Below are 25,160 nucleotides of genomic sequence, written 5' to 3'. Positions count from 1 at the left end.
ATTAGGGCTTTTGGGGGTAAACTAGGGTTTCAGCTAGAGTTTAGGATGGTTGTAGGGCTGCTGGTTCTGCAGATCTGAACTACTGTTGCTGCTAATTAGTAGTTTAGAAGCTGTTTAGAAGAGAGAGGGGGTTGGGGTTTGAAGGTTTTAGGGTTTTTTGAAAGTCTAGAAAATTCTGCAACTTCTCTTGAAGAAAATTAAGTGCAGAAAATTCCAGGTTAAGGTAAAATAGTTTGAAGGAGACAATTGACTTGGGGTTTCTGCTCTAGGGTTAGGTGCAACTCTAGGAGAGGTGTTTTGGGGTCTAAACGGGCTGAGGAGGTAGGGTTTATGAAGATGGATGGCTGCTGCTATTGCAGAAACAGGGAGGGAAGGGGGAGGGTTTGCAGATGCTAGGGAAGGGGGTAGAAGTTGCCAGGCCAGTAGGAGAAGGGAAAGGGGTGATTTGCTATGGGTTTAGGGCTGTCTTTGAGGTCTAGGATTGAGGGGACAGGTCTGTGAAGGCTGCAGACAGAGAGAGAGAGAGGATAAGGGTTTGGGGATGGGGTTTCTTACTTGCTTGTGATTGAAGACTTGCAGAAATTCTGTGTTGAATACTTGAACCAGTGAATGAAGCTTTGAAGGTTGAAGAATAGCTCACACAAACTCAGCCACCGGGTGTCCCTCAGGAAGTCAGGATCCCACGACTTCTCAAGTCAATTTCTCAAACTCAAATTTTATTTACTAATGAAGACTGCTAATTATGAGAAAGACTCAGGCTCTTTATAGCCACCCAACTCTAAATAGATTCAAACTATTTCCTAATTTGAAAGAACTCAAAATAGGACTCTTTTAAAGGAAATAACTTGACTCTTAAGCAAACTGACACTTACCATATTTGGACTCTAAATCAACTCAAGCTCGTTAAGATAAGGTTTCCTTGAAATTAGGAATCTTATCCTAATTGACTAACAACTCCAATTAATAATCAATGACCAACAATAACTCAACATCTAGGACTCTAAATTAGGTAATAAAACTGACTTAACTAATTAGACTGGACTTGGTCACCATTAATACTCGATCTAGGGGTAGAAAATGACCAATATACCCCTTGGATGGATTCGGCTCCTCTTAGTTGGGCCCTGGCTCACGGGTGGGCTTGGGCCCTAAATGGGGCTGGCTAGGGCGTAACCAGCACATGTCAATTAGAGTTTTAATTAAATAATATTTAGCATGTGCTAAATGGAGTTTAAGTTACTTAGAGTTTTAGTTCAGCATGTGTCAATTAGGGTCTAATAGATCTTTTCATTTTTATTTCAATGGTTGTAATTAATATGGTGAGATCCTAATCTGTAAAGGAATCCCACTTAGGGTTAAAGGTCTTTTAGCAGGATATACATAAGAGCATACTCTTTCTTTGTAAGTTAAGTCTAATTATATGAATAACTATATTGAGTTTGAGGACTGGTTCCTGTTTGAGGGGGCCACTGCAGATTTCCAGCAAAGTTCTTTAAGATGAGCAACCTCCTCATTCTAGCACCATTATTCAGAAATTTTAGCGAGCTTTCAAGGTTCCCAAATGCAGCTCCTCCCCCTTACTTTCCTCCCATTGCAAGACCTAGGAAACCCCTCCTCTCCCATTCCTCTGCAATTACAGGAGCTCCCTACCCCTCCCCCAAGGCCCCTGCCACCCTTCCCTTTCCCTCCCCTGTTCTGTGCAAGTGTCCCCACCCCATTCCCTAGCTGCCACAGCTTGGCAGCTGCTATCCCAGGCCCCCATGATAGTTCCCCCCCCCCCCCCCCCCCGGCGACCTCTCTAGTCCATTCCCCTATCCCTCCCAACCCTACGGTACCCCTCCCCTTCCTCCTTACACCTCTCGGCCCTCTCTCACTGCCTCTTCTTCCTTGCGGCAGAACCAGAAAATCAGAGAAAAGAACAGCAGAAAGAAGAAAAGAGAAAGAAAAGAAAAGAAAAGAAAAGAAAAGAAACAAAAAGAAACAAAAAGAAATGAAAAGAAAAGAAACGAAAGGGAAAGGCAAGGAAAGAAAGAAAAGAAAGAGAAAAGAATGAAAAGATCCAAGGAAGATTTCTGAAGATCCAACCCAGAGTGATGAGCGACCAATCCCTAATTTTTCCCTTTTCCAAATTATCCCATCCTATTTAGATTCCCATCTCTATTTTGCAGTATTATCCTTCCCACCTAGATTTGACAATTATTTGTTGGAAGATTCTGGGCAAACACTAAGGCTGCATTTGTTTGCAAAGGTGGGGTGGGGAAAAAAAACCATGTGGACCCCATGTGTAGTGGGGTGAGGGAGAAGGAAAGGAAAGGCAAGGGTTTTGTGGAAAAGTGATAGTGGTGGGTCCCATTTTTTACTTTTCCAAACTTTTCCACAAAATCCCACCAAATTTGTGGGGTTTTGAAAAGCCTTGGGGTGGGGAAGTTGGGTTGCCACGTCACCAGACAAGTTTCCTTGATTCAAGGAAACTTGTCTCTCACTTTCCCACCCCAAGCAACCAAACAATATACACTTTTAGGAAAAGTAGGATAAATAAAAAAAGTTTGTTTTTTTCAAGAATTTTCCCACCCCACCTTTATTCCAGCAAACAAACGTAGCCTAAATTTTAGGGAGATCCTCTTAGAAACCCTAACCCTCAAATTAGGTTCACATAAGATTTAAAGATTTCATGAAGGACTTCCACATTGTCTTTATTGGCTTGGGAAAAGCTTATGACAGAGTCCCTTAGCGTGTTAATCTGATAAGTACTAGAGAAGAGAAGTGTTTCAAGTAAAGATATGTACACAATCAAATATATGTATGTGGTTTAGTGACAAGTGTAAAAACTAAAAACTGTTGGGGCCAATATAGTGATTTTTCAGTTACAATTGAGCTATATTATGGATCTTTAAGCCCTTATTTTGTTTGCTCTTATCATGGATGATTTAGTGGAGACATTTAAAATTAGGTTTCTCAATGTTTTTCTTTTTGGCTGATGATATTTTTTTGAAGGATTTAGCAAAAGAAGGAATTAATGTCAAGTTGTGTTATAGAGATTGATAAGCACAATGTTTTAAGATAAGTAGAACAAGGAAGAAGTATATTGTGTGTAACTTTGGTTTCACCAGGACGTATTTAAGTAGTGAAAATTGATTAGACGGAGATTCTGATTATGCCAAATGAGTTATTCTAGGTATATTGGTTTAATAAAATATTAAAGAATGTGATGGGCCCTTGGGAGTAGGACACATGGAGGAAAGAAGGGGGGGGTGCCATAGCTGCTGTTGGTGGGGGTATAAAAAGGGGGAAGTAGTGAGGAGTTATTTGGTGAGAGTTTTGGACAGCTATTGGGATGTAAGAACAAACCCTCCCTCCCCTTGGCCGAAACCCTTGTTTGGTCCCCATGGCCCAGCCAAGATGGCACAACTAGGTCTGGCTGGTTTGGTCATTTTTCCTTTTTCATTAGTTGATTATTTTATTTCCATAATTTTTTTATTATTATTTTTTTAATTTTAGAGTCCAAGTCTATGTTTATTTCACTGTTTCAGTTAGTTGTGTGAGTTCTAGGGTCACAGAGAATCTATTTTGATGTAGGATTCCTTATGGATAATTAGGTCCTTTTATTTCAAGTTTGGTTCTTTTATTTCTGTGGCTGTTACTTAAATTAAGTGTAAGGGGTATCCTAACATAAAAAAAAACACCCTAGTTGAGTCAGTTTCTAATTCCGAGTTAGAGGCGTAGTCTTTCTTTCATTATGTAAGGCCATAAATATGCCATTTCTTTCATTTAAAAGTAGACTGCATTGAAAGATTGAGGACTCCTGTGTGAAACAAGTCGTGGCTTTCTTGGGAGGGCCATGGTGGGATTCTAAGCTTCTTGCCTTCAGTTGCAGGCTTGCAGCAACCTTCTTCAAGATCCAGCAGTCCACTTCCATCTACAGCAGCCCAAGTAAGCACACACCCCCAGCTTCCCCAACTTCCCATCCCAATTGCAGCCCTCCCCCTTCACTCCCCCTCCATCGCAGCCTTAGGAAACACCCTCCCCTCCCATCGCAGCCCCAAGAAGCCCACCTACTGCAGCCAAGAAACCCCTCCCACCCCTGCGATCCTTCCTAGGCCCCTCCCCTAAAACCCTACAACACCACTAGATCTCTCCCCCACTCCAGAAAACCCTGCAGCAGCACCCCCTCTTCCCCTTCTTTCTCTCTTGGCTCCCTCTCTCTCCCTCTTTCTGGTTTGTAGCAAGTCTGAAACAGAAAAAAGAAAGAAAAAAAGAAAGAAAAGAGAAAAAAAAAAAAGAAAAGAAAGAAGTAGAAGAAAGAAAAGAAAGAAGAGAAGAGAAGAAAGAAAGATTTGAGAAAGATTGCCCAAGATCCAAGAATCCTCCTCCAAGATCTCCAAGAACCTACCCAAGATCGTCCCTAAAACCCTCCCATTCCCAACTGCAGGTTTCCTAGAAACCTCCATCTCTTGTTTATCCCTTTGATCATCCCTACAACTCCCCTAACCATCCCAAGCTACTTTTGATAGACCATTTCCTTCCCATATTAATTTTAGGTATCTCGAATCCTACCCATATTGATCCAAATTATTTCATTCTTCTTTCCCATGTGATAGTGTTAAGACCCTAATGTCTCACAAACCTTTCCATAGCTCTTCCCGTAGGATTCCTTGTTGCCTTAGATCAACCATTAAATACTGAGCTTTTTTAAATGATAGTCAAGAAAAGAACGTTCTAGAAAAATTTGTAGAATTAGAAGAACTATTCCTCTTGGACGAAATGATAAAGGAATACCCAGAGCCACATATAAAAAAGCTTCGTATAGGAATTCACAAAGAAACGATACAATTGGTCAAGATGCACAATGAAGGCCATATCCATACTATTTTGCACTTCTCGACAAATATAATCTCTTTCTCTATTCTAAGCGGTTTTTCTATGGGCTAACCCTGAATTCTAGGGGATTATTTCAAAGAATCCATAACCCTAGAATTGGGTTACATCATGTTGGCTAAGGGGCATGTGTTGTTGTAGGGGGTGACTAGCATCAATGAAACCAGATTTATTTCATCATTTTCCTTGCTCTGTAATTTTTATTGTGTCATGTTAGATTATTCCAGATTATAAACTGAGTCCAGTACTCCAGTAAGGAGGTTCCTAATATTTTGGTATCAAAGCATCTTCGATTCAAGGGAAGTGACATGGCTTTTGAATTGTCTATGTTTTCCGGTAAAAGGAGGGTGCATGGATGGCTCACAAAGGTCATACTTTTCTATCGGGAACATCAGGTCGAATATGATAATTGGTTGGCATTGGCTCTCCAACACTTGGAAGGGGAAGCCCTGGATTATGTCTATTGGAAGAGCTGGCCGGAGTTTGACTGGATGAGCTTCAAGGAAGCTCTGAAACTTGATTTCGGTGAAGAAGCTGAGCCTAGAAAAGCTGTTGTTATAGAGAACAATGACAAGGTCACACCTTTTAGTGAACACACTGGAACTGACAGTGAGTTTGGTTTTGTTTAGAGAGGGCTTCGTGGCACAGAAGAAAGAAAGGTTGGGGCTGATGAGTCTGAAGACCAAGATGTGAAATGGATCCAAGTGCCCTTTGAAACCATTAGGGTTAAAATCGAAATGGGGAGGAATATCCTCAACTTTCTTAGCAACCTAGTCTTGGGGTGTGGGATGAAGCTTATAGAGATCTATGGGAATGGAAAGTTGGAGAAACATCATCGATGGAAGGAGAACTTGTCTGGTTGCAACACTGACATTGGAGGGATTCTTTTGCATTTTGGGGGCAGTTACGGCATGACTTCTGGCGTCATTTTGCCCACGATCAAGAAGAGTTGGTTATATCAGGATCCACAGCAAGAGTTGGGGAGGAATTTGGGGTTTTGGAAGAGATGATACAGTAGATACCGGGAAAGTTCACCGCTGGCTTGCTGCTGGAATTTAAATTGAAACTAGGTTGTTTACACCCCTGGACTTGGACCAAATGATGCAACTGGCCCATGGACTTGAATCTATAGACTGGGCCTTAAGAAACCCAATCAACTTGAAGAACCAACAGCCTAGTTACCTGGGTTATGAGCTGAAGAATCAAAACTCAAGTCAATGGCTCATTCAGGGTTATAATTTCAGGCCCAGCCCAGCAGGTGGGCTAGGAAACATGCAGCCAGAGCAGAAAACATATGGCCTATTTACAAGGAATTATGAACAGGGGTATTTTCAGAAACCCACTGTTCATCAACCTTTTCCTCCATTGTTTTGACCAAATCTGCACAGCAGAGAGCACAGTCACTGGGGGTGGAGATCAGTCGCTTGACGCTGGTGGAAGGCGCCTTGTTTCTTCTACGGAAATCTGGCGGGGTTCAGGCGGAATCTTTTGAGTCTATGGTGGGGTTTGTGGTTTGAACTGAAGAAAACAACATGTATCCAACACTGGCTTTCTACCATTTTGAAGGAGAGTCATTTCCTAATTTCCAATTGCAAACTATGGCAGAAATGGATTCAGAGGGGAGCTTCAACCCAATGGAACACTTCTTGTTGGTGCCAACCAGTTGCAGTCATCAATTTCAGAGCGGGGTATGTACCTAGCGATTGTCCTTTAGAAATGGAATGGAGGGCCAGGTTGTTAATGGAGCAGTTCTCTGCAATCAAATGCTCATCTATTTCCTACCATTTAGCAGGAACCAAGAAAATTCAGCAAGAATTGGCAAAACCCAATATACCAAGAACAATGATGATATTATGAAATTATGCAAATGCTTTGCAGCATTACGGAGTTGAATAATTCTGATGTTATAAAAAAGTGCAATTGAATTCTGAACAAACCTCAACAAGAAGGCACAAGTAACAACATCTATGGTGACAACTTGCGAGAAACCCTGCTGAAAATGGAGAATGAAGGGAGTGATGAAGGTGATGGTTATGTCCTTATGCAAGGGACATTCCCCACTGATTCTCAGCCATTTCTGGTTCGAGTCACAAATTGGTCTCTGCTATGGACAAATTTTCTCCAGACAGTTACGTGCAAATTGGTTGCCAAACTGGCATGGTTGTCTGCCAAGGATGTGAAGATCAAGCTTCTGACCTTGCCTCACCTTGAGGACAAGTTGGATTTCAAAGGGGTTGACAATGATAGGCCCCTGGGAGCAGGACACGTGGAGGAAAGAAAAGGGGGTACCTTAGCCAACTGCTGTTGGTGGAGGTAAAAAGGGGAAAGTCTTAAGGACTGGGTATCGGTTATTTGGTGAGAGTTTTGGGCAGCTTTCTGCTGAGGGGCAGCTTGTCGAGCTTCTGACCTTACCTCACCTTGATAACATGTAATGGTAGGCCCTTGGGAAGAGGACATGCGGTAATGGTAGGCCCTTGGGAAGAGGACATGCGGTAATGGTAGGCCCTTGGGAAGAGGACATGCGGAGGAAAGAGAGGGGGGTACCAGAAGCCAACTGCTGTTGGTGGGGAATAAAAAGGGGGAAGTCTTGAGGAGTGGGTATCGGTTATTTTGTGGGAGTTTTGGGCAGTCTTTTTGCTGAGGGGTAACGTGTTGCTGTGAGGGGTGACTGGCACTATTGAATCCAGGTTTATTTCATCAATTTCCTTGCTTTGTAATTGTTACTGTCTTCGTCTTAGATTCTTCCAGATTATAAACAAGTCTGGATAGGAGGTTCCTAACAGAAGGTGATATAGAGGTTGAAGTTTCACTGAGAATTAAAATAGGATGGATGAAGTAAATAGGTGCATCTAGAGTGTTGTGTGACTGATGTTTTCTAAAACTTAAAGGAAATTTAAGGATGATTATATGATTAGTTATTATGTATAGTGTGGAATGTTGTCAGTCAATAATATCACACACATAAATCCAAAGTTTTGGAGATGAGGATGTTAAATGAGAAAGTGGTGAAACTAGGAAGTAAAGTAAGGGTGATCATATTATAACTGATATAGGAGTGGCATTGATACATGATAAGCTGCAGGAAAGTTATGATTTGATGGCGACTGAGGGAACTAAAAAGCCATGGTAGACCTAAAATTGCCTATAGGAAAAGTGGTGGGAAAGATGTTCATTGCTTAAGCCTCATATCAAGTGTGACCTTGATAGAGCTGATTGAGGGCAAGGATAGATGTAGCCAACCCCATTTAGTTGTTATAAGGTGAATTCACTACCGTAGCTCCTCATGGTTCTTACACTTGTTATTGCACCATCACTAAAAATTAATAGAGGCAAAAATATCTTTTGTATGATATCTAAAACTTTTTTTTTTTCTTTTCTAATTTAGGATAAAAACGAAGTCTTTTGTATGATATCTAAACCTTCTTTTTTTCTTTTCTTTTCTTATAATTTAGGATAAAAACTAAAGTTTGACCAGAACATAATTCCCTCAAATTCAATCAGATTTAAGCACTTTGGATTTCTATTTTCTTATTCAAAAGAGCTCCTTTTGTTTTGTTTTTTTTTTTCTTTTTTCCAACAAGAATGCTTCAACAAGACAAACCTCCCATATAGATTGTCTTGGCAAGAACCAATTTCTGTGTTCCCCATCCCTGCCTCAAATCCAGTTTTGGTGGGCCACCCCTCAAGGTGACACCAAAGGTAACCTAGTACATACTGTCCCTCACCTCCTTCACGAGGATGGTCCTCTAGATTTACTGCAACTGGACTGACATAGAGGAATGTGCTCACTAGTGCACCACCAGATGTTGTAGATGAACCTACTGAAGAAGAGATGGACTATACTCTATCTGACTGCACCTTGGGCTAGCCTATTCATCTGCTGCTCAAGTTATATACTACTTAGTCAAGTAGAGTTGCCTACTTGAGAGCAAGGCAAGTTGAACCACGCTGAGCCAATATTACGAGAGCGAACACATAGCATAATTGTGGTGGCAAGGCCACTCAAGGCGGCCAATGTGGGCGTAGGCACGTAGGCGACAAAGTACCTTAATGTTACTTTTTGTTTCCCCATTTCCTCTAAAATTGTTTAGTATGATATAAACTATAATGTATAACTTACATTATGAAAAGACAATATCATGCCACAACAAGTTATCAAATATCAATATTAAGCAACATCAAGTCATCAAAAATCAATATTATGGCACATCAAGTCACAAAAAATCCAAAAGAACGCCTCGGACGGGGCCATATGGAAGCTAGGGCTTTTCTCCAGAGATGGTCTTTTGGTTTTGCTTGTGATTGGTTTTGGATTGTGCAAAATTTTTCAGGCTCTTCCATTTGTGACCAGATTGGTAAGCTAGTTTTTTGTGCCTCCATTCATCATCGTTGGTGGGAGCGCAATCTTTGGAGATGGACTTCCAAATCTCGCTCTATGGACATGATTTGGAAAACCATCTATTTTGATGTCTCTTTTAGATTGTTAGCTTACCCCCACCCCTTGTCAATGATACCCCAAGGAACAGATTCATTGTTGTCTCTTGGGGAGAACTGAAGAAGCAAGCTATTGGAAGTTAAAACAGACAAAACATGCATCTAGTTTATACTTTTCTTGCAATTGGTCATTGTCTTGGTATAAGTGGTCTCACATTTGAGTTTATATTTTCTTGCAATTGGTCATTGTCTTGGTATACCTGGTCTCACATTTGAGTTTATATTTTCTTGCAATTGGTCATTGTCTTGGTATACCTGATCTCAAATTTGTTCATACTATTCATAGAAAATACAATCTTATTTGTATGCGTGAAACTGCTCTTGAAAGTTTAAGATTTGAATGTATCCTCATTCATTTCTATCATTGAAGAGATTTGGGAGAATGAAATTCCACCTACTGTATGCTATAACAACCTCTTCTTCCTCTTCCCCTCCTCCATCCCCACCCACTCCAGTAAGAATAAGAGAGAAAGAAAAGGTAAGGGGGGTATATATAGTCTTCATTCTTATTTTGCATTTATATTCTTATACCTTGCTCACAGCTCATTTCACTCTCATAAAGCATCTCCCACCGAATTCTTCGTAGTATTCTTTGATGGTATGCTTGCTTAATTTTTTGATAATTCACATTGTCTCAATTATCAGGGTTCAACTTGTAGATATGTTATCCTTGGTGTTTGTGTTAAGACAATGACCTTTTCTCTGTGTAATGTTTTAGAAGAAAAGCAATAATCATTATTTAAAGCTTAAAGACTAAAGCTGCAGCTGTACAACAGGATGTCATTTTACCATTTTCTACACATTACAGAACTTGGTTAACATTATTACTCCCCTTTCAAGGTACTCATCCTCCTTACTAATACTGTTTGAGACACTTATCCATGATCCACCATTATAATGTTGGTTGGGGGCCATGATGTGGCAGCCAGTTTCGTTTTGAGTTTCAAACGAATATATTTTAGAATAGCTGAAGTGTCCAGTAGCCATTTCTATTTCCTTATTAGGGTTTTAAATGGATCTTTGTTTCTTAGAAATCATTATATACTCCAAATTGTTATTTTCCAGATATGTTAAGTACATGTAATAAAACAATTTGGGTTCTTTCATCTCTATACCCTAACACTAAGCAAGTTCTGGGAAATTTGCCTCATTATCTATGGAATCATCTTTGTTGTTAGTTTTTCATTTTGTTCCTGTAAAATGCTAGTAGACATGTTGCGGTTCTACATTTCAGCTTGTTAACGATGTTTATTATATATTTGGCAAGGAGGCGTTTCTTCATTCATTTATATTTTTGCTGGGAAGATTAGCCTTGAAACCATGCCTTCTCTTCAACTGTTTCAGCTAACTCAGAATGGTCGAAACCTTTTGTCGTCGAGGAGGTACTACCTTTCTGTCATCTGTGCCTGTTTTCTTTTTAATGATGTTTTTTAGTTACTGTATTACTGTTTTAAAGGTTTTTCTTTTTCTTGTTTGCAAAAAGCCACAGTTCAAGGAGGTTGTTGTTAGTCCATTAATTACCCTTTTTTTTATATATAATTCAAACTCTGATACCAGCAATAACCCTATTACTTTGGCTTTGCTAATAGATTAAAATAATTATGGCAGGTGTCTTGACAATAAAGGTGTGATGATTTAGTAGGGTATTATAGGAAAACCAACAAAACTATATATCTTGGTATCTAAGATGTTCAAAGATTTTGGATGGCGAAAAACTTCAAACATGAGAACCTATGAGTGATGGAATTGTTATCAACTAAAATGATCAATGCCATAAATTTTGTTGTGAAAGACAATGATGGTAGAATGGCTTATTGATGAATGATCTCAAGCCCTCTATTTATAATTAAGTGGAAAGTATACTATTACAAGGAATAGAATTTTACATGAATACAAACTCTAATTTAACTCCTATACAAACTCTTATTAGACTCCTAATAGAATCCAACACTCCCCCTCAAGTTGAGGCATAGATATTAGTCATGCCCAACTTGCCTACAATAGGAAGGAAATCTCTTTCTTTCAAACCCTTAGTGAAAACATCTTCTACTTTTAGATTATCAGTGGGTGACAAAAGTATTCCTTTTCCAGGAGTTCCCTTCAAATACTGTAGTATTCTGATAACAACCTTCATATGAGCTAAATATGGATCATGCATGAATTGACTCACTATACCTACAGCATAAGCGATGTCTGGCCTGGTGTGGGACAAGTAAATAAGCTTCCCTACCAGCCTTTGGTATCTTCCTTTGTCCACTGGTTCTCCCTCTTTTTCTTTAAGTTTAGCTCTAGCTTCAATAGGGGTATCAACTGCTTTACACCCCAACATTCCCACTTCTGATAATAGATCTAGGACATACTTTCTTTGGGATAGGAATATACCTTTATTTGATCGAGCCACCTCAATCCCTAAGAAATACTGTAACTTCCCTAGATCTTTAATTTCAAACTCTCTGCCAAGAAAGTCCTTCAACTTTTGAATTTCTTCACCATCATTCCCTGTGATGACAATATCGTCTACATAGACAATGAGAAGTGTGATGTTAGTACTTGACTTCTTGACAAATAGTGTATGATCAACATTGCTTTGCTTGTACCCAATAGAAGTCATTGCCTTCAGGAGGCGTCCAAACCGGCATCTAGGAGACTGTTTTAACCCATAAAGTGACCTCTTCAATCGACAAACTTTCCCTGCAGTATTGTCATCGGAGAAACCATGTGGATTTCCATATAGACCTCTTCTGCTAACTCCCCATGTAAGAAGGCATTCTTTACGTCTAGTTGATGCAAGTTCCAGTCTTTGTTCACAGCTACAGACAACAGAACTCTGACAGTGTTTAGTTTCGCAACAGGGGCAAAGGTCTCCTGATAATCAATCCCATAGGTCTGGGTAAACCCCTTTGCAACTAGTCTAGCTTTCAACTTGTTGACTGATCCATCCATATTTTGTTAACCACAAATACCCATTTGCAGCCCACTGGTTTTTTTCCTGGATGAAGTGTAACCAGCTCCTAAGTGCCATTTTTCTTCATTGCTTGCATTTCCTCTACCATAGAGGCCTTCCATCTCTTATTAGCATAGGCTTCCTGCCAACTTTTAGGAACAGATACATATGACAGAGAGGATATAAAAGCACGGTAGGAGTCAGACAAAGAGTTATAAGAAACATATTTAGCTATGGGATGTTGAGTACAAGATCTGACCCCTTTTCTAACAGCATTAGGAAGATAAGAAGAAGATACCTCAGTAGAATCTGATTCTGGAGCAGGAGACTAAAGTGGTAACGTATCACCTTTCTCCACCTGCTTTAGCCGGTTGTATTTCTTCCTCTGATAAGTTTGTACCTCCTTATTCTGGTCAATTTGGTTTTGAAAGACCCCAACAGTGTGTCTCACAGGAGTGGTCTCCCCCTGACTAGGTTCTTCACGTGGTTCAGAAATCAAAGGGGGAGGATTAAAGTCCTCAGGTATACTGGCTGAAGTCTCCCCCTGGTCAGGAAACTCTTCTGAGACTCTTAAGTTGTGTTGGTGTGTGATAGGAAGATCTAAAGTCGGAAAGAACACCTCTCCTTTAGGACTCTCCCCCTGGAGAGGTGTATAGTAAGGGCACCTCATGAAAAATTACATCCATGAATACAATGGTTTTCCTAGAAGGAGGATGATAACATTTGTACCCTTTTTTAGTAGCAGAATACCCAAAAAATATGCAGCATAGGCCGCGGGGAGCCAGCTTACTCTGGTGGGCTGTGATTCTGGCATAACACACACATCCAAAAACCTTTGGGTGAATAACAAAAGAAGAGGCTCCCTGAAGAATCTCATTAGTACATTTAAAACCAAGTATCCTACTGGGCATCCTATTCATAAGGTAAGAAGCAGTAAGTATAGCATCACTCCAGTATTGGTCAGGTACATTCACAGCAATCATAATGGAACGGGCTATCTCTAAGAGATGCCGATTCTTCCTTTCGGCAACCCCATTTTGGGCAGCCGTATCAACGCAACTGGTTTGATGTATTATGCCAGAGTCAGAGAGATATCTTTAAAATTCACCATCAATATACTCTGTGGCATTGTCACTGCGAAGGATCTTCACAGTGGCATTGAACAGAGTTTTAATCATATTATGAAAATCACGAAAACATCGGAAAACCTCATTTGTTTTTGTTTTAAAAGATAAATCCATATAGAACGAGAGTGACTGTGGACAAATCAAGAGAAATGACATAATAAGAGAGTCATTCGAGATCCATTTATCCTGTGAAACGCCTGTGGTAGTAGGTTTGATAGTGGTGTCCGTAATGTGTCCAACAAGTCCTCTTCCAGCAATAGTCAATGTAAGCAGATCGGGACCAAATTAAATAATTTGTCCCATCAAATCTTACCGAAAGAGGATGAAGAGTGTGGTAATGTTCAGAGCTAATGGGAGCAGGAGTATCATCAATAGGTGTCATGTTGACAAAATTATCTGCAGTTCTTCAGTCTTCACCCTTTCGAAGTAACTGAAATGTCGCAGAATGCAATAGCCAAATAACTCAACAGATCTACTCTCTTCTTCTTCTTCTTCTTTTTTTTTTTCTTTCTTTTTTCTAAAACAAATAAACTCTGAAAAATATGAACTCTTGAAACATCATAAAATAGGATTGGTTCAGGTGGGCTTAATTATGGTTCAGAAATATGGTTTGGTTTGGTCCAGGCTTAATGGGTTTTAGAAGGGCCAGCTTAATAAGGGAGACGGGATTTAGAAGGGGGTTACCTGGTTCTTGGCTAACCTTTCCAAATTCTGCGTTTGCTTTCAATTTTGTTGAGATGTTGTCAAATAAAAAGGGTTCCAACTGTCGTATCCAACTTCCAGGACGAAGCCCTCCGATCTTCTAGTTGCGGCCGGAATTGCCTCGGCAAGTGTTGCGTACCTGGATCAAAGATTCCTCTTTATTCTTTCAATAGAGATGCTGTGGATTCGACGAGAGGCAAAGCTGTGGCGGTGTGCTCCTCTGAGGAGGAAGAACAGAAGTCTGAGATATCGTTCCTTGATACTCTGCTATTGGGACAGTGGGAGGAACGCATGAGTTGAGGGCTCTTCCGTTATGATGTCACCATCTGCGAGCGATGATTCGACTGTGTAGAAATCGATCGAATCCAGGACTGCGATGGAGATGGTGGTGTTCTTCTGCTCTTCTTCTTTCCTTGATGGTTCGATGGTGCAGAGATTGATTGAAACCATGTTTGCTCTTCTTCTTTTCTAATCGAACTCACAGTAGTGCAGCGGAATTGAAGAACTGGCAGTAAAAAGTTGGAACTGCCAGCGATGGGTTTGAAGAGCAGCAATGGGTTTGCGATAGGTTTGAAGACTGCCAAAAAAAAAAACGATGGGTTTGAAGGACAGTGATGGGGAGGTAGGTTTTCAACAGCGAGCGATAGATTTTTGCTTTTCTTCTCTCTCTCTCTCTCTTTTTTTTTTTTTCTTTTCTTCCCTAATTGATCTTAAGCTCTGATGCCATGTTGTGAAAGACAATGATGGTAGAATGGGTTATTGATCAATGATCTGAAGCCCTCTATTTATAATTAAGTGGAAAGTATACTACTACAAGGAATAGAATTTTATATGAATACAAACTCTAATTTAACTCCTATACAAACTCTTATTAGACTTCTAATAGAATTCAACAAATTTTGTGCCATTTGTGTGTCAATTTGACGGTTTTAGCCTTTTCTCTGCCTTGATGAGGATGAATCTAAATATCTAATGTTGCTTATTGAACTATGTAATTATTTTTGTCTCGCTCTTTTCTTCCAATACTCGTATAATTAGGATTGAAAGATTGGGGATGGGGAGTAACAAACAACAACCACAACAACAATAAGCCTTGTCCCAACTAAATGGGGTCAGCTACATGGATTCTTGCCTTTCAATCAATTCTGATTCAGGCCATGCTAGATACAAGGCCTAAGCTATGCATATCTTTTTTCACCACTTCTCTTAAGGTTATCTTAGGTACGCCTAGCTCTTATAGTCCCTTCAATATGGATTATATCACTTCTCTGTATAGGGGCATTTATAGGTCTCCGTTGAACTTGGCCGTGCCACCTCAAACGACTTTCTCGAAGCTTATCACTTATGGTTATGGGAACAGCTCCCAAACCAACTATAATATGATTCCTAGTTTTGCCACTCATCCGTCTTAGCATCCTCATTTCTGCTACACTAAGTTTATTTATATGATTCTTTTTAATAGACCAACACTTTGCACCATATATCATAGCTAGTCGAACAACGGTTTTATAATTTTTTTTACGCTTTAATAGAATACACCGATCACACAAGACCCTGAACACACCTCTTCACTTCATCTACCCTATTTTAATTCTTCGGGAATTACCATTCTCTATATCACTTCTTTTATTTATGATTGAACTTAGTACCTAAAACTATCACTTTGATGAATCTCCTTATTGTCAAGTAACAAACAAAATTTCATAAAAAAGGAGGGAAAGCCAGTTGTGTTTTTGATATTCAATGGTGTAAAGAATGAACCAAAATACTTATTCCAACCGAGCTTGTCTATAAGGAAATTTAATAATTATCGAGGACAAACCTTTCTTTATGTTGATGTAAAATGGAAGATGTTTAAATAGAGACATACATTTTTCAAATTTGAGTTGCTGCATATGGTTAGGCCTGTAATCGACAACCTTGGATTGTAATATAAAATTGAAGCAAAATTTCCAGTAAACTTAATTTTTACTTCGAGACATGTATGTCAAATTAAATGGAACTAAACCAGGAATAAAAGGAAGGTTTGAAAAGAGTACCAGTTGCAGGTTGAAAGCTAACTGAGGAAACATAAAAACATCTATAAATATCTCAAATTAAGGAAAATTTTGAATTATATTTATAACCCTTTTTGTTTCTTTGAGATTTTAGTTGTTCTCAGCTTATATTTCTGGAATTAAATTTGCTTATTTAAAATTTTCTTGAAGCAACTTGGACTCAAGTGCAATAGTTCCAGATCTTAAGAAGCAGAGATCAGAGAAGGAGAAAGGAGAAGATGATGGAGAAGTTATGAGATGGGAGAAATAGGCTGTTCTATAGAATAGAATGATGTACTGTATAAGCGATTTATTTATGATATTTTTAGGCAATTGCATAACAAGAATAATCTCTTTGAGTCTTTAACTAGCATAATCTTATTCACAATCACACTAGGAACTGGAAGAAAGGGAGAGACTTAGAAAGAGAGAGTTGGGAAATATTAACTTGTCTTTTGAGAGCACAGCCATGTTCTATTTATAATAAGAGAAATAAGGAAGTTGCAAGTAGATCCGTATGACTATACTGAACACTACCCTCAAGTTGATGCATGAATGTCACAAATGTCCAACTTGCCCAAAATATAATAACAGACTGTTGTAAGCTGAGGAATTGTTTCTCAGAGAATTGTGCTTTATTCACAGCTCCCAATGGGGTATTTATACTTCAGAGTCAGTGGGTAAAGAACTCCGAGAAGAAAAAGCGAAAACAAGTTTGAGAATGAAAAGGAAAAACCAGAATTGGACTTCAAGTGATAACGTAACAACTCAAAAACCAACTAAACCAGGAAATTCTAGAGTAAATAGGAGAGGGAAGCTCCCTCTCGATATCTGGTGCTACCACTAGCTAGTGCTAATCCTGAGAGGAAAATTTTCTTCCCAAAACACCCCATTCTAACAACACAAACATTACTACTAAGCCCTTTGGTGAAGATATCAGCAAACTGACACCAGACTGAACAAAAGGAACACAGACCAGTTCCTGACCAAGCTTTTCCTTTATGAGACATGCTAGATGCTTTGTCATGTCTTGCCAGACCAAGTTGTTGGAATGCTAATAGCAGATTTGCCATTGGTGTACAGCATCATGGGAAAACTGAAGCTATGAAAATCTTGTTGAAGTCTTCACAGATGCTTCAATATGGAAGTCTATATCTGTAAGGCAGCAAGGTGCCCAAGGGGCTTGCGTGCATAGGCAACACTTTGATAACTATGCATAGGATTGACTGACTTAAATCTTAAAATGCTGTTACACAACATATAAATGAAGGGACATGCTTATACTGATCTTTTACAAGAATAACACTCTCCCTACAAGGCATTGATTGTCACACCCACCTAAACTACTATATTTAGGGCATGATTGGTGTGCTACACAGGCACACCAGACTATCCAGGATCGCATGGTGCAAGGGCAGATCTCTCACGTCCCCATCATAGATCTTGATATCAATGGCATAAAGAGAATCTAATATTCATAGCAGTAGAAGAAAAAATGATTGATTTAAAATGATTAAGAACAATTTTATATATTACCCTTGGGTTTGCAAACTATTATGTATACACCACTTGGACATTATTCTATTACAAATGTCCCTTTGTGCCTAACACCATTAATTTTAAATTGAACAATACGTGTTTATCCTTGCTGAATCTTCTTATAAGTGAAAAAAACTGAAAAGTACTTCAAAAGCAGTTGTTATTGCTCTTGACCCTCCCTTTTTTTCTGTTAAAAATTGAAATGGCTTTAAAGGTAAAAGAGGGAAGTGTGGGAATGTTGAAAATAATATAGATGTCGAGTCATCACTTCACCCCATTATTCTGATGGTAGTTGATATATAATTTGAAACATAGGAGGTGTAGACGTAATAGAATAAATTTCAGGGGTGTAAAGGTAATGGTTTGCAAACTTGGGGGGTGCATATGCAATTTTCTTAGTGATTAAACATCCTCAACGACTATCTATTAGAGTGTTATTGTTGAAATATAGAATGAATCCTTGCTAGTCACATTGTGATAAGAGGCCTTTATTTATAATAATTGAATGAAGTGAAGAATACAAGAATACCCTATGTGGGACTAAAAATAATAGAATTCCTAACAAGAGAAACTACCATTCTTTGACTTACAACACTCCCCCTTAAGTTGGTGCATAGATGTCTATCATGCCCAACTTGCTAAGAATGCTACTGAATAACTTGACATTCGAGCTTTTGGTGAAGATGTCAGCTCATTGATTCAGGCGTGACAAATGAAATCTGAATCAGCCCAGACTTGACCTTCTCCTTGATTAAAATGCCTCTCAATCTCTAAATGTTGGTCCTGTCATGCTGAACTGGGTTATGTGCTATACTAATAGCTGATTTACTGTCAAAAAAAGCCTCATAGGTCTTTCTAAATCTGCCCCAAGTTCCTGGAGAAGGCCCTTCAACCATAATGCTTCACAAATGCCTTGAGCTAGAGATCTAAACTAGGCTTCAACACTGGAGGATCGAGCAACTACTACTTGTTTCTTGCTCCTCCATAACACAAGGTTACCCCCTAAAGCGCAAAAACCAGACGTAGATCTTCTATCATTATGACATCCCGCCCAATCTGCATCTACATATGCTTCCACTCTAAGATGTCTAAGAGAAGAAATGAAGATGCCCTTACCAGGAGAGGCCTTAAGTACCTCAAGATACCGTACACTACATGAAGATGTGAAGAGTAAGGGTCATTCATGTATCGAGTTTGGTATGTGATAGATAAATTAGCTTCCCAACCAGTTTTTTATAGCTGGTCTTATCAGCAGGTTCTCCTTCCTTTGACTCCAAATGTTGATTTGGTTTTATTAGGGTCTCAGCAATTCTACACCTTGGCATCCCAGTCTCTTCTAGTTGGTCCAATGTGTACTTTCTTTGAGATAGAGAAACACCATTAGATGAATATGCGAGTTCCAGTCCAACAAAATACCTAAGCTTGCCCATGACTTTTATCTCAACTCTGTCTCCAAGAAGGTCTTCAAGGCTAAGATTTCTTCCTCACTACTTCCTGTGATGACTATGTCATCCACATATATAGAAGAACTATAATATAAGAACCATCCTGTTTAACAAATAAGGTATGGTCTGCATTGCTTTGCTTGTAGCCATAGGAGACCATAGCCTTATCAAACCTCCCAAACCAAGCCCTAGGGGACTGCTTTAGTCCATACAATGCTCTCTTCAATTTGCACACTTTTCCATGTGTTTCAGGACCAAAATATCCAAGTGGCACATCCATGATCATATATACTTCTTCTAAAAGCTCTCCATGTTAGAAAGCATTCTTGACGTCCAACTGTTGAAGATTCCACTTGTTCACAACATATGAGAGGATGGTCCAAACACTAGTCATCTTGCAATTTGAGCAAATGTTTCTTGGTAGTGAAGGCAATAAGTTTGAGTGAAGCTTTTGGTTACTAGTCTCACTTAATACCTCTCAATGCTTCCATATGCTTTATTACAAACACCCGCTTGCACCCAACAGTCTTCTTCCCAACAGACAAAGACATTAACTCCCATGTTTTGTTTTTTTTTTCTTCTTTTTCTAGTGCTTACATTTCCTTATCCATAGCCTTCTTCCAATTTGAGTGAGACACTACCTCTTGCCAGGAGTTGGGAATAGAGGTGGAGGACAAAGAGAAAATAAAGCTTTGAAATTCTAAGGATAGGGACTGATATGAAACATGATTAGAGATTGGATGTTTAGTGCATGTGCGTGGCTGTTTTCTCAAAGCAATAGGTAGATCTAGGTTAAAGACAAACTCACCAGCTGGAACTGCTTCCTTAGGACTAGGAGTTGGTGCTTTCAGCTGGCTTCATTTAGGTCTTCAGAGGCTTATACTCCCCCTGCACATCATCCACCAGCTACTCTTGCTTGGTCAGTCCATCTTCCAAAGGAGAATCTGTTAAAGGGAACTCAACAGTAGGAACTTCAAGAGGAATCTCAAGAAATAGCAGAGCTTCTTTACTAACACTCTCCCCTTGAAGAAGAAGAAGAGGGGAATAGAAAGGGACCCTTCTCCTGAAAACCACATCCATAGAGACAAAAAACTAATGAGATTCAAGGTGATAACATTTATAGCCCTTCTGTGTAGGTGGATAACCTAAGAAGATAAACCGTAACCCACAGGGATCAAGCTTACTATGTTTATGATGGTTATGAACAAAAAGCAACGCATCGAAAGACCTTAGGTGGGACTACAAAGTTGGTAGTGCCTAAAAGAACCTCAAAAGGGCAGTGCTGGTCTAGGACACGAGAGGGCATTCTGTTAATCAAATAGGTCGTAGTTTGAATGGCATCACCTAAAAAACGAGGAGGCACATTCATCATAAACATAAGGGATCTTGTTATCTCTAGGAGATGTTTATTTTTGCGCTCAGCCACCCCATTTTGGGGAGGAGTATCTACATAACTAGTTTAATGGATAATCCTATGAACAAACAAAATAAGGGGGGAAAAGGCCCATCCGAGTATTCGGTCCCACTATCAGTCCTAGGAATTTTAACAATAGCACCAACTAGGTCCTAATCATATTATGAAAATTTTGAAAACACAAAAAAACATATCACTTTTCTGATGAAGAAGTTACACCCAAGTAGTCCTAGTGCAACAGTCAATAAAAGACACAAACCAATGATGACTAGAACCTAGTTACCTATCTTTGTCTCCCTCTCATCCCTGGTAGGCTCACTCGCCACCACTGCTCCCCGATGTTGGACCACGTCGGATAAAGCTCCAACTTTGGAAAGGAAAGCTTCTCTCCTTTGCAGGCACGGTGGTGCTTATTCGATCGGTTCTTCAATCCTCCTACCTCTACTAGTGTGAAATTTTCTCCCTTCCTAAATCCTCTATCCACACCATGGAATCCCTCTTTTGCGCCTTCCTCTGGAAAGACCAAGAGTCCTCCCGCTTCCTCCACCCTATTAGTTGGTCCAATACCTGTCGCCCAACCTATGAAGGAGGCCTTGGCATCCGCTGCATAATGGATGTCAACGTAGCCTGCCTTCTGAAACTCATTTGAAAAATTGCCTCAAAACAAGAATCCATCTAGGTTTCTAGGGTCTACTCCTATCTTCTTAAATCGGACTCCATTTGGACCACCTTTATCCCCTCTAACCCTTCCTGGATCTGCAGAAAAATCTCCTTCTCCGTCCTAGGGCCTTGCTAGCTATCCCTATCCTAGATTCTTCTGGGTCCTCCACCTCTTTCTGGCTTGATCTGTGGCATCCGATGGGCATTTTATACTCTCTTCTCGGTCCCTGCTCGGTCTATGATACCCGCATCCCTCGCGACGCCACCCTATCTCCCTTCATCTCTATGGCTTTTGGTCCCCCTCCCCCCACCCTAACCTCATGCATGTCTAGGATTCCCTTCCCCCCGCCCCCTCTATCCCTCCTCTTCTTCTGACCTCACCATATGGCTTCCCTCCCCCTCTAAATCCTTCACTACCTCTTCAGCTTGGAACCTCATTCGTTTCACATCCCCTCGTGTCCCCTGGGCACCTTTAGTCCGGTTCAAAGGCCACATTCCCCGCCATTCCCTCTCCCTTTGGAGAGCCCTCAACTTAGCCCTCCCCACCTAGACCTTCCTCATTAGCCGCCACATTTTGGTTGACCCTACCGCATCTTCTTGTGGGACAGATTCAGAGAACTTAGATCATCTTTTTTTTTCTTCTCTTGCCCTTTCCCCTGCTCGCTTTGGTCTTTAGCCATCTCCTCTATTTGGCCTTAGTCGAGGCGACCTCGTGGTTTTGCTAGTGATTGGAATTGGATCTTGAGAATCTTTTCAAGCTCCTCTATTTGCGACCAAGTAGGTGAGCTAGTCTTTGGAGCATACCATCCACCACTTATGGTGGGAGCACAACCTCAGGAGATGGACATCCAAATCTTGCCCCTTAGACTTGATTTTGAAGGCCATTTGTTTCGATGTTTCTTCGAGGCTTCTGTCTCTCCCCCACCCCCTAGTGACAAATACCCCAAGGACTAGGCTTATTGTTAGACCCTGGGGATTCTCCACTACCTTCCGATCTTCTTCTTGATTGGTCTCCCCCCCCTCTCTCCCCTCTTTTCGTATCTTCTTGTTGTCTTTAATATATTATTTATTCACCCAAAAAAAAAATAATGATCTCACATTTGGTGTGACCTTTGTCTTATAAGTCACCCACAACCCCATAAAGTTCCACACCCACAACCATAGTTGTCAAGGCGTTGCCTTGGCGTCCTGGTGGGTATTTAGGGCCTGTGGCGACCATCGCCTCAGGCAAAGTGAATAAGGCGGGGCGGTCGCCTTAGAGATGAGGCGTGTCCGAGTCGTCTTATTGGGGGTTTAGAAATTGTAAATTATTTGATTCCAAATCAAAGGTAAAAATTAATTTGAAACGTAGATTCCAATCGGAAATAATCTAATGGGTGAGTTGTTATATAGGTGTTACATATTATTACATATTATCATTTCTAACATTAAATTAATTAAAAAAAAAAAAAGAAGGAAAAATGAGATTGAATTATTGAAATCAATCGAAACTCAGCCCTAACCTCTTGCTCTCTCTCTCAGTCTCTCTCTTGCTCTCTGCTACTCTCCCTCTGCAACTCTCTTCGTCTCCGACTCATCGCAGCGACCCGGCGCCTCCGGTGACACCGGCAACCGGCCTAGCGTCTTCACTCGTGTGATCAGCCAGCGACGGTACGACGTCAGCGGCGAGCACGACCTTTGGAGGATTTGGACTCGTGCGACTCTCTTTCTTCTTCTTTCTGCTGCAACTCCATCATATCTCAGCCTTCTTCTTTCTTCTGCAACTCCTCCGGCGGTTGCAGGCTTGCAGCGAGTCACTTCCGGTCACTCTGGTCTCCATCTCAGGCGACGGTAAGTCGCCAGAATAGTCGTTTTTTTCCTTTCTTACTTCTGGTCATGGTGGGAGATCTCGCCGAGATCTCGCGAGATATCTCGGTTTTTTCATAAACCGAGACGAGATCAGGGGCGAGATCTGCGAGATGGGATATCTCGCTCGAGATCTCTCCATATCTCGCCATATCTCGCTATATCTCGCCATATCTCGCCCCAAATCTCGCCATATCTCGCTGGAACTCTCAATTTTTACCAAATTTTTTGTAGATTTCAGCCAAAGTTTCACTTGCAACTACTCTTAGCACATCTACAACATCAAAGAAAGCTCAATCATCCTCTACTTGTCTTATGAACTTATGCGTTAATGACTTATATAAAACTTCTAATGGTTGTATACTTTTATCATTCTATTCTCGAAAATTAAGATTGTAATACTCATATGAATGTTATCTTGATGACATTTAAGTTATTTGATGTATTTGATACACATGATTTTCATTTATATGCCTTAAGGTTTTATATTACAAGTTATATAACCTTGCATTCTCTAATCCTACAGCATTAATGGTTTTATATTATATGTTATATAACCTTGCATTCTCTAATTCTACAGCATTTCGGTTTCACAATATGGGTAGACTTAGAAATCATACTTAGGGCTGTTTTCTCACAAATCCAAGGCCACTAGTGTGTTCAAAAGGCATCAAATAGGCTAAATACCAAGTTTTAGCCTAACTGGGACCCTAAAACCCACCGAGATGGGCTACCGAGTTGACGCCCAAAAAATGGCATATCTCGACCGAGATCTCGCCGAGATGGTCGAGATCTCGGTTTTTCATGGTAGCAAGATCTCGCTCGAGAGCGAGATCTCCCACCATGCTTCTGGTCACTCTACTCTCTTCTGCTTCTTCTTCCCCCCCCCCTCATAGGCTCATACGAAGGCCACCGTAGTTGCAGCGGCGTCGGTCACCATCTTAGGCGACGGTATGTCGCCGGATTTTTTTTTCTTCTTGCGATTGTTACAACTTGCTTTTTTTTTATATTTTTTTTTCTGGTTTGGTTGTTGCATACTGCTTGGTGTATGACTGTATTATCACTGTATGTTGCTTCTTCTTCTTTTTTTTCCTGCGATTTGCTCCCAAGCATGAATTTTTCAGAAGCTTGGTTGATGCACCATGTGCAAACCATTTGTTTTCAACATCAAACAGTTGAGATTGAGTTTATTTAGGACCTACTATGTGTGGTTTGTAGTATGTTGGATGACTTGAGGTAGGCTAAATGGCTAATATTAGTTTTTTTTATTATATTTACAATATGTTTATAATGAATTAGTGTATGAGATGTACACTAAAACGCCTCGACCGCCTCAAAAGTGCCTCGGAGGGCGCGTCGTCGACTCATCTCCCCAACTAGCTAAATCCGCATCGCCTCGTCGCCGTGACAACTATGTGGATTTGGAGATACACTCGTTCGTCCACATAGTCTAATGTGTGGTATTTTATTGCCTTATCCGTTAGTCTAATGTGTGGTATTTTATTGCCTTATCCGTTAGTCTAATGTGTGGTATTTTATTACCCTGCCAAACACAATCATAATGAACTCAAATTTGGTGGTGACCTTTGTCTTATAAGTCACCCATGACCCCATAAAGTTTTTTCACATCTAAATTTCATGTGGGTTTGGAGATACACTCGTTTGTCCTACTTCTGTACATAGTGGAATGATCCTAGAACCCATACTTCTTAATTTTTAATATTTTTGAAAGATTTATGATTTGACATAGGGTTTACTATCGAACATATCCTAAAAGTTTCAGTTAAAATAGTTTATATAACTCCAGTTAAGACTTTTACAGCAACCGGGTTCAGGTTTTATTTCTAATCCATTAGTCTAACATGTGGTATTTTATTACCCTGCCAAAGCAATCATAATGATCTCAAAATTGGTGGTGACCTTTGTCTTATAAGTCACCTGCAACCCCATAAAGTTCCACATCTAAATTTCATGTTGATTTGGAGATGCACACATTCATCTATGAGGCTATGATTCAATAGAATCAGTCCTCACCTGACAAAAGGTTAAACCCTAAAACCACCTCCTTGTTTGGTCGAT

General features: G+C 40.2%; 1 protein-coding gene across 6 annotated transcripts in view; it reads left to right on the top strand.

Annotated features, from left to right (window-relative positions):
* LOC149018262 (ABC transporter D family member 1-like) overlaps window positions 1–25,160 on the top strand; it is a 111,845-nt gene that overhangs the window by 5,151 nt on the left and 81,534 nt on the right. The window contains exons 3-4 of one of the 6 annotated variants that reach the window (XM_089152571.1): window positions 10,146–10,209; window positions 10,640–10,751. In XM_089152571.1, the coding sequence (XP_089008697.1) occupies window positions 10,690–10,751 (62 nt within the window). In that variant the 5' untranslated portion in view covers window positions 10,146–10,209; window positions 10,640–10,689. Of the gene's footprint in view, window positions 1–10,087; window positions 10,210–10,636; window positions 10,752–25,160 lie in introns of all 6 variants that reach the window. The other 5 variants (XM_089152570.1, XM_089152573.1, XM_089152569.1 and 2 more) reach the window with 5 other exon arrangements.

The sequence above is a fragment of the Hakea prostrata genome, chromosome 4 (genome assembly GCF_041222555.1).
Source record: "Hakea prostrata isolate BN-2017 chromosome 4, UWA_Hpros_2, whole genome shotgun sequence".
In the NCBI taxonomy this organism is placed as follows: Eukaryota; Viridiplantae; Streptophyta; class Magnoliopsida; order Proteales; family Proteaceae; genus Hakea; species Hakea prostrata.
This window is presented reverse-complemented; position numbering and strand designations above follow the sequence as displayed.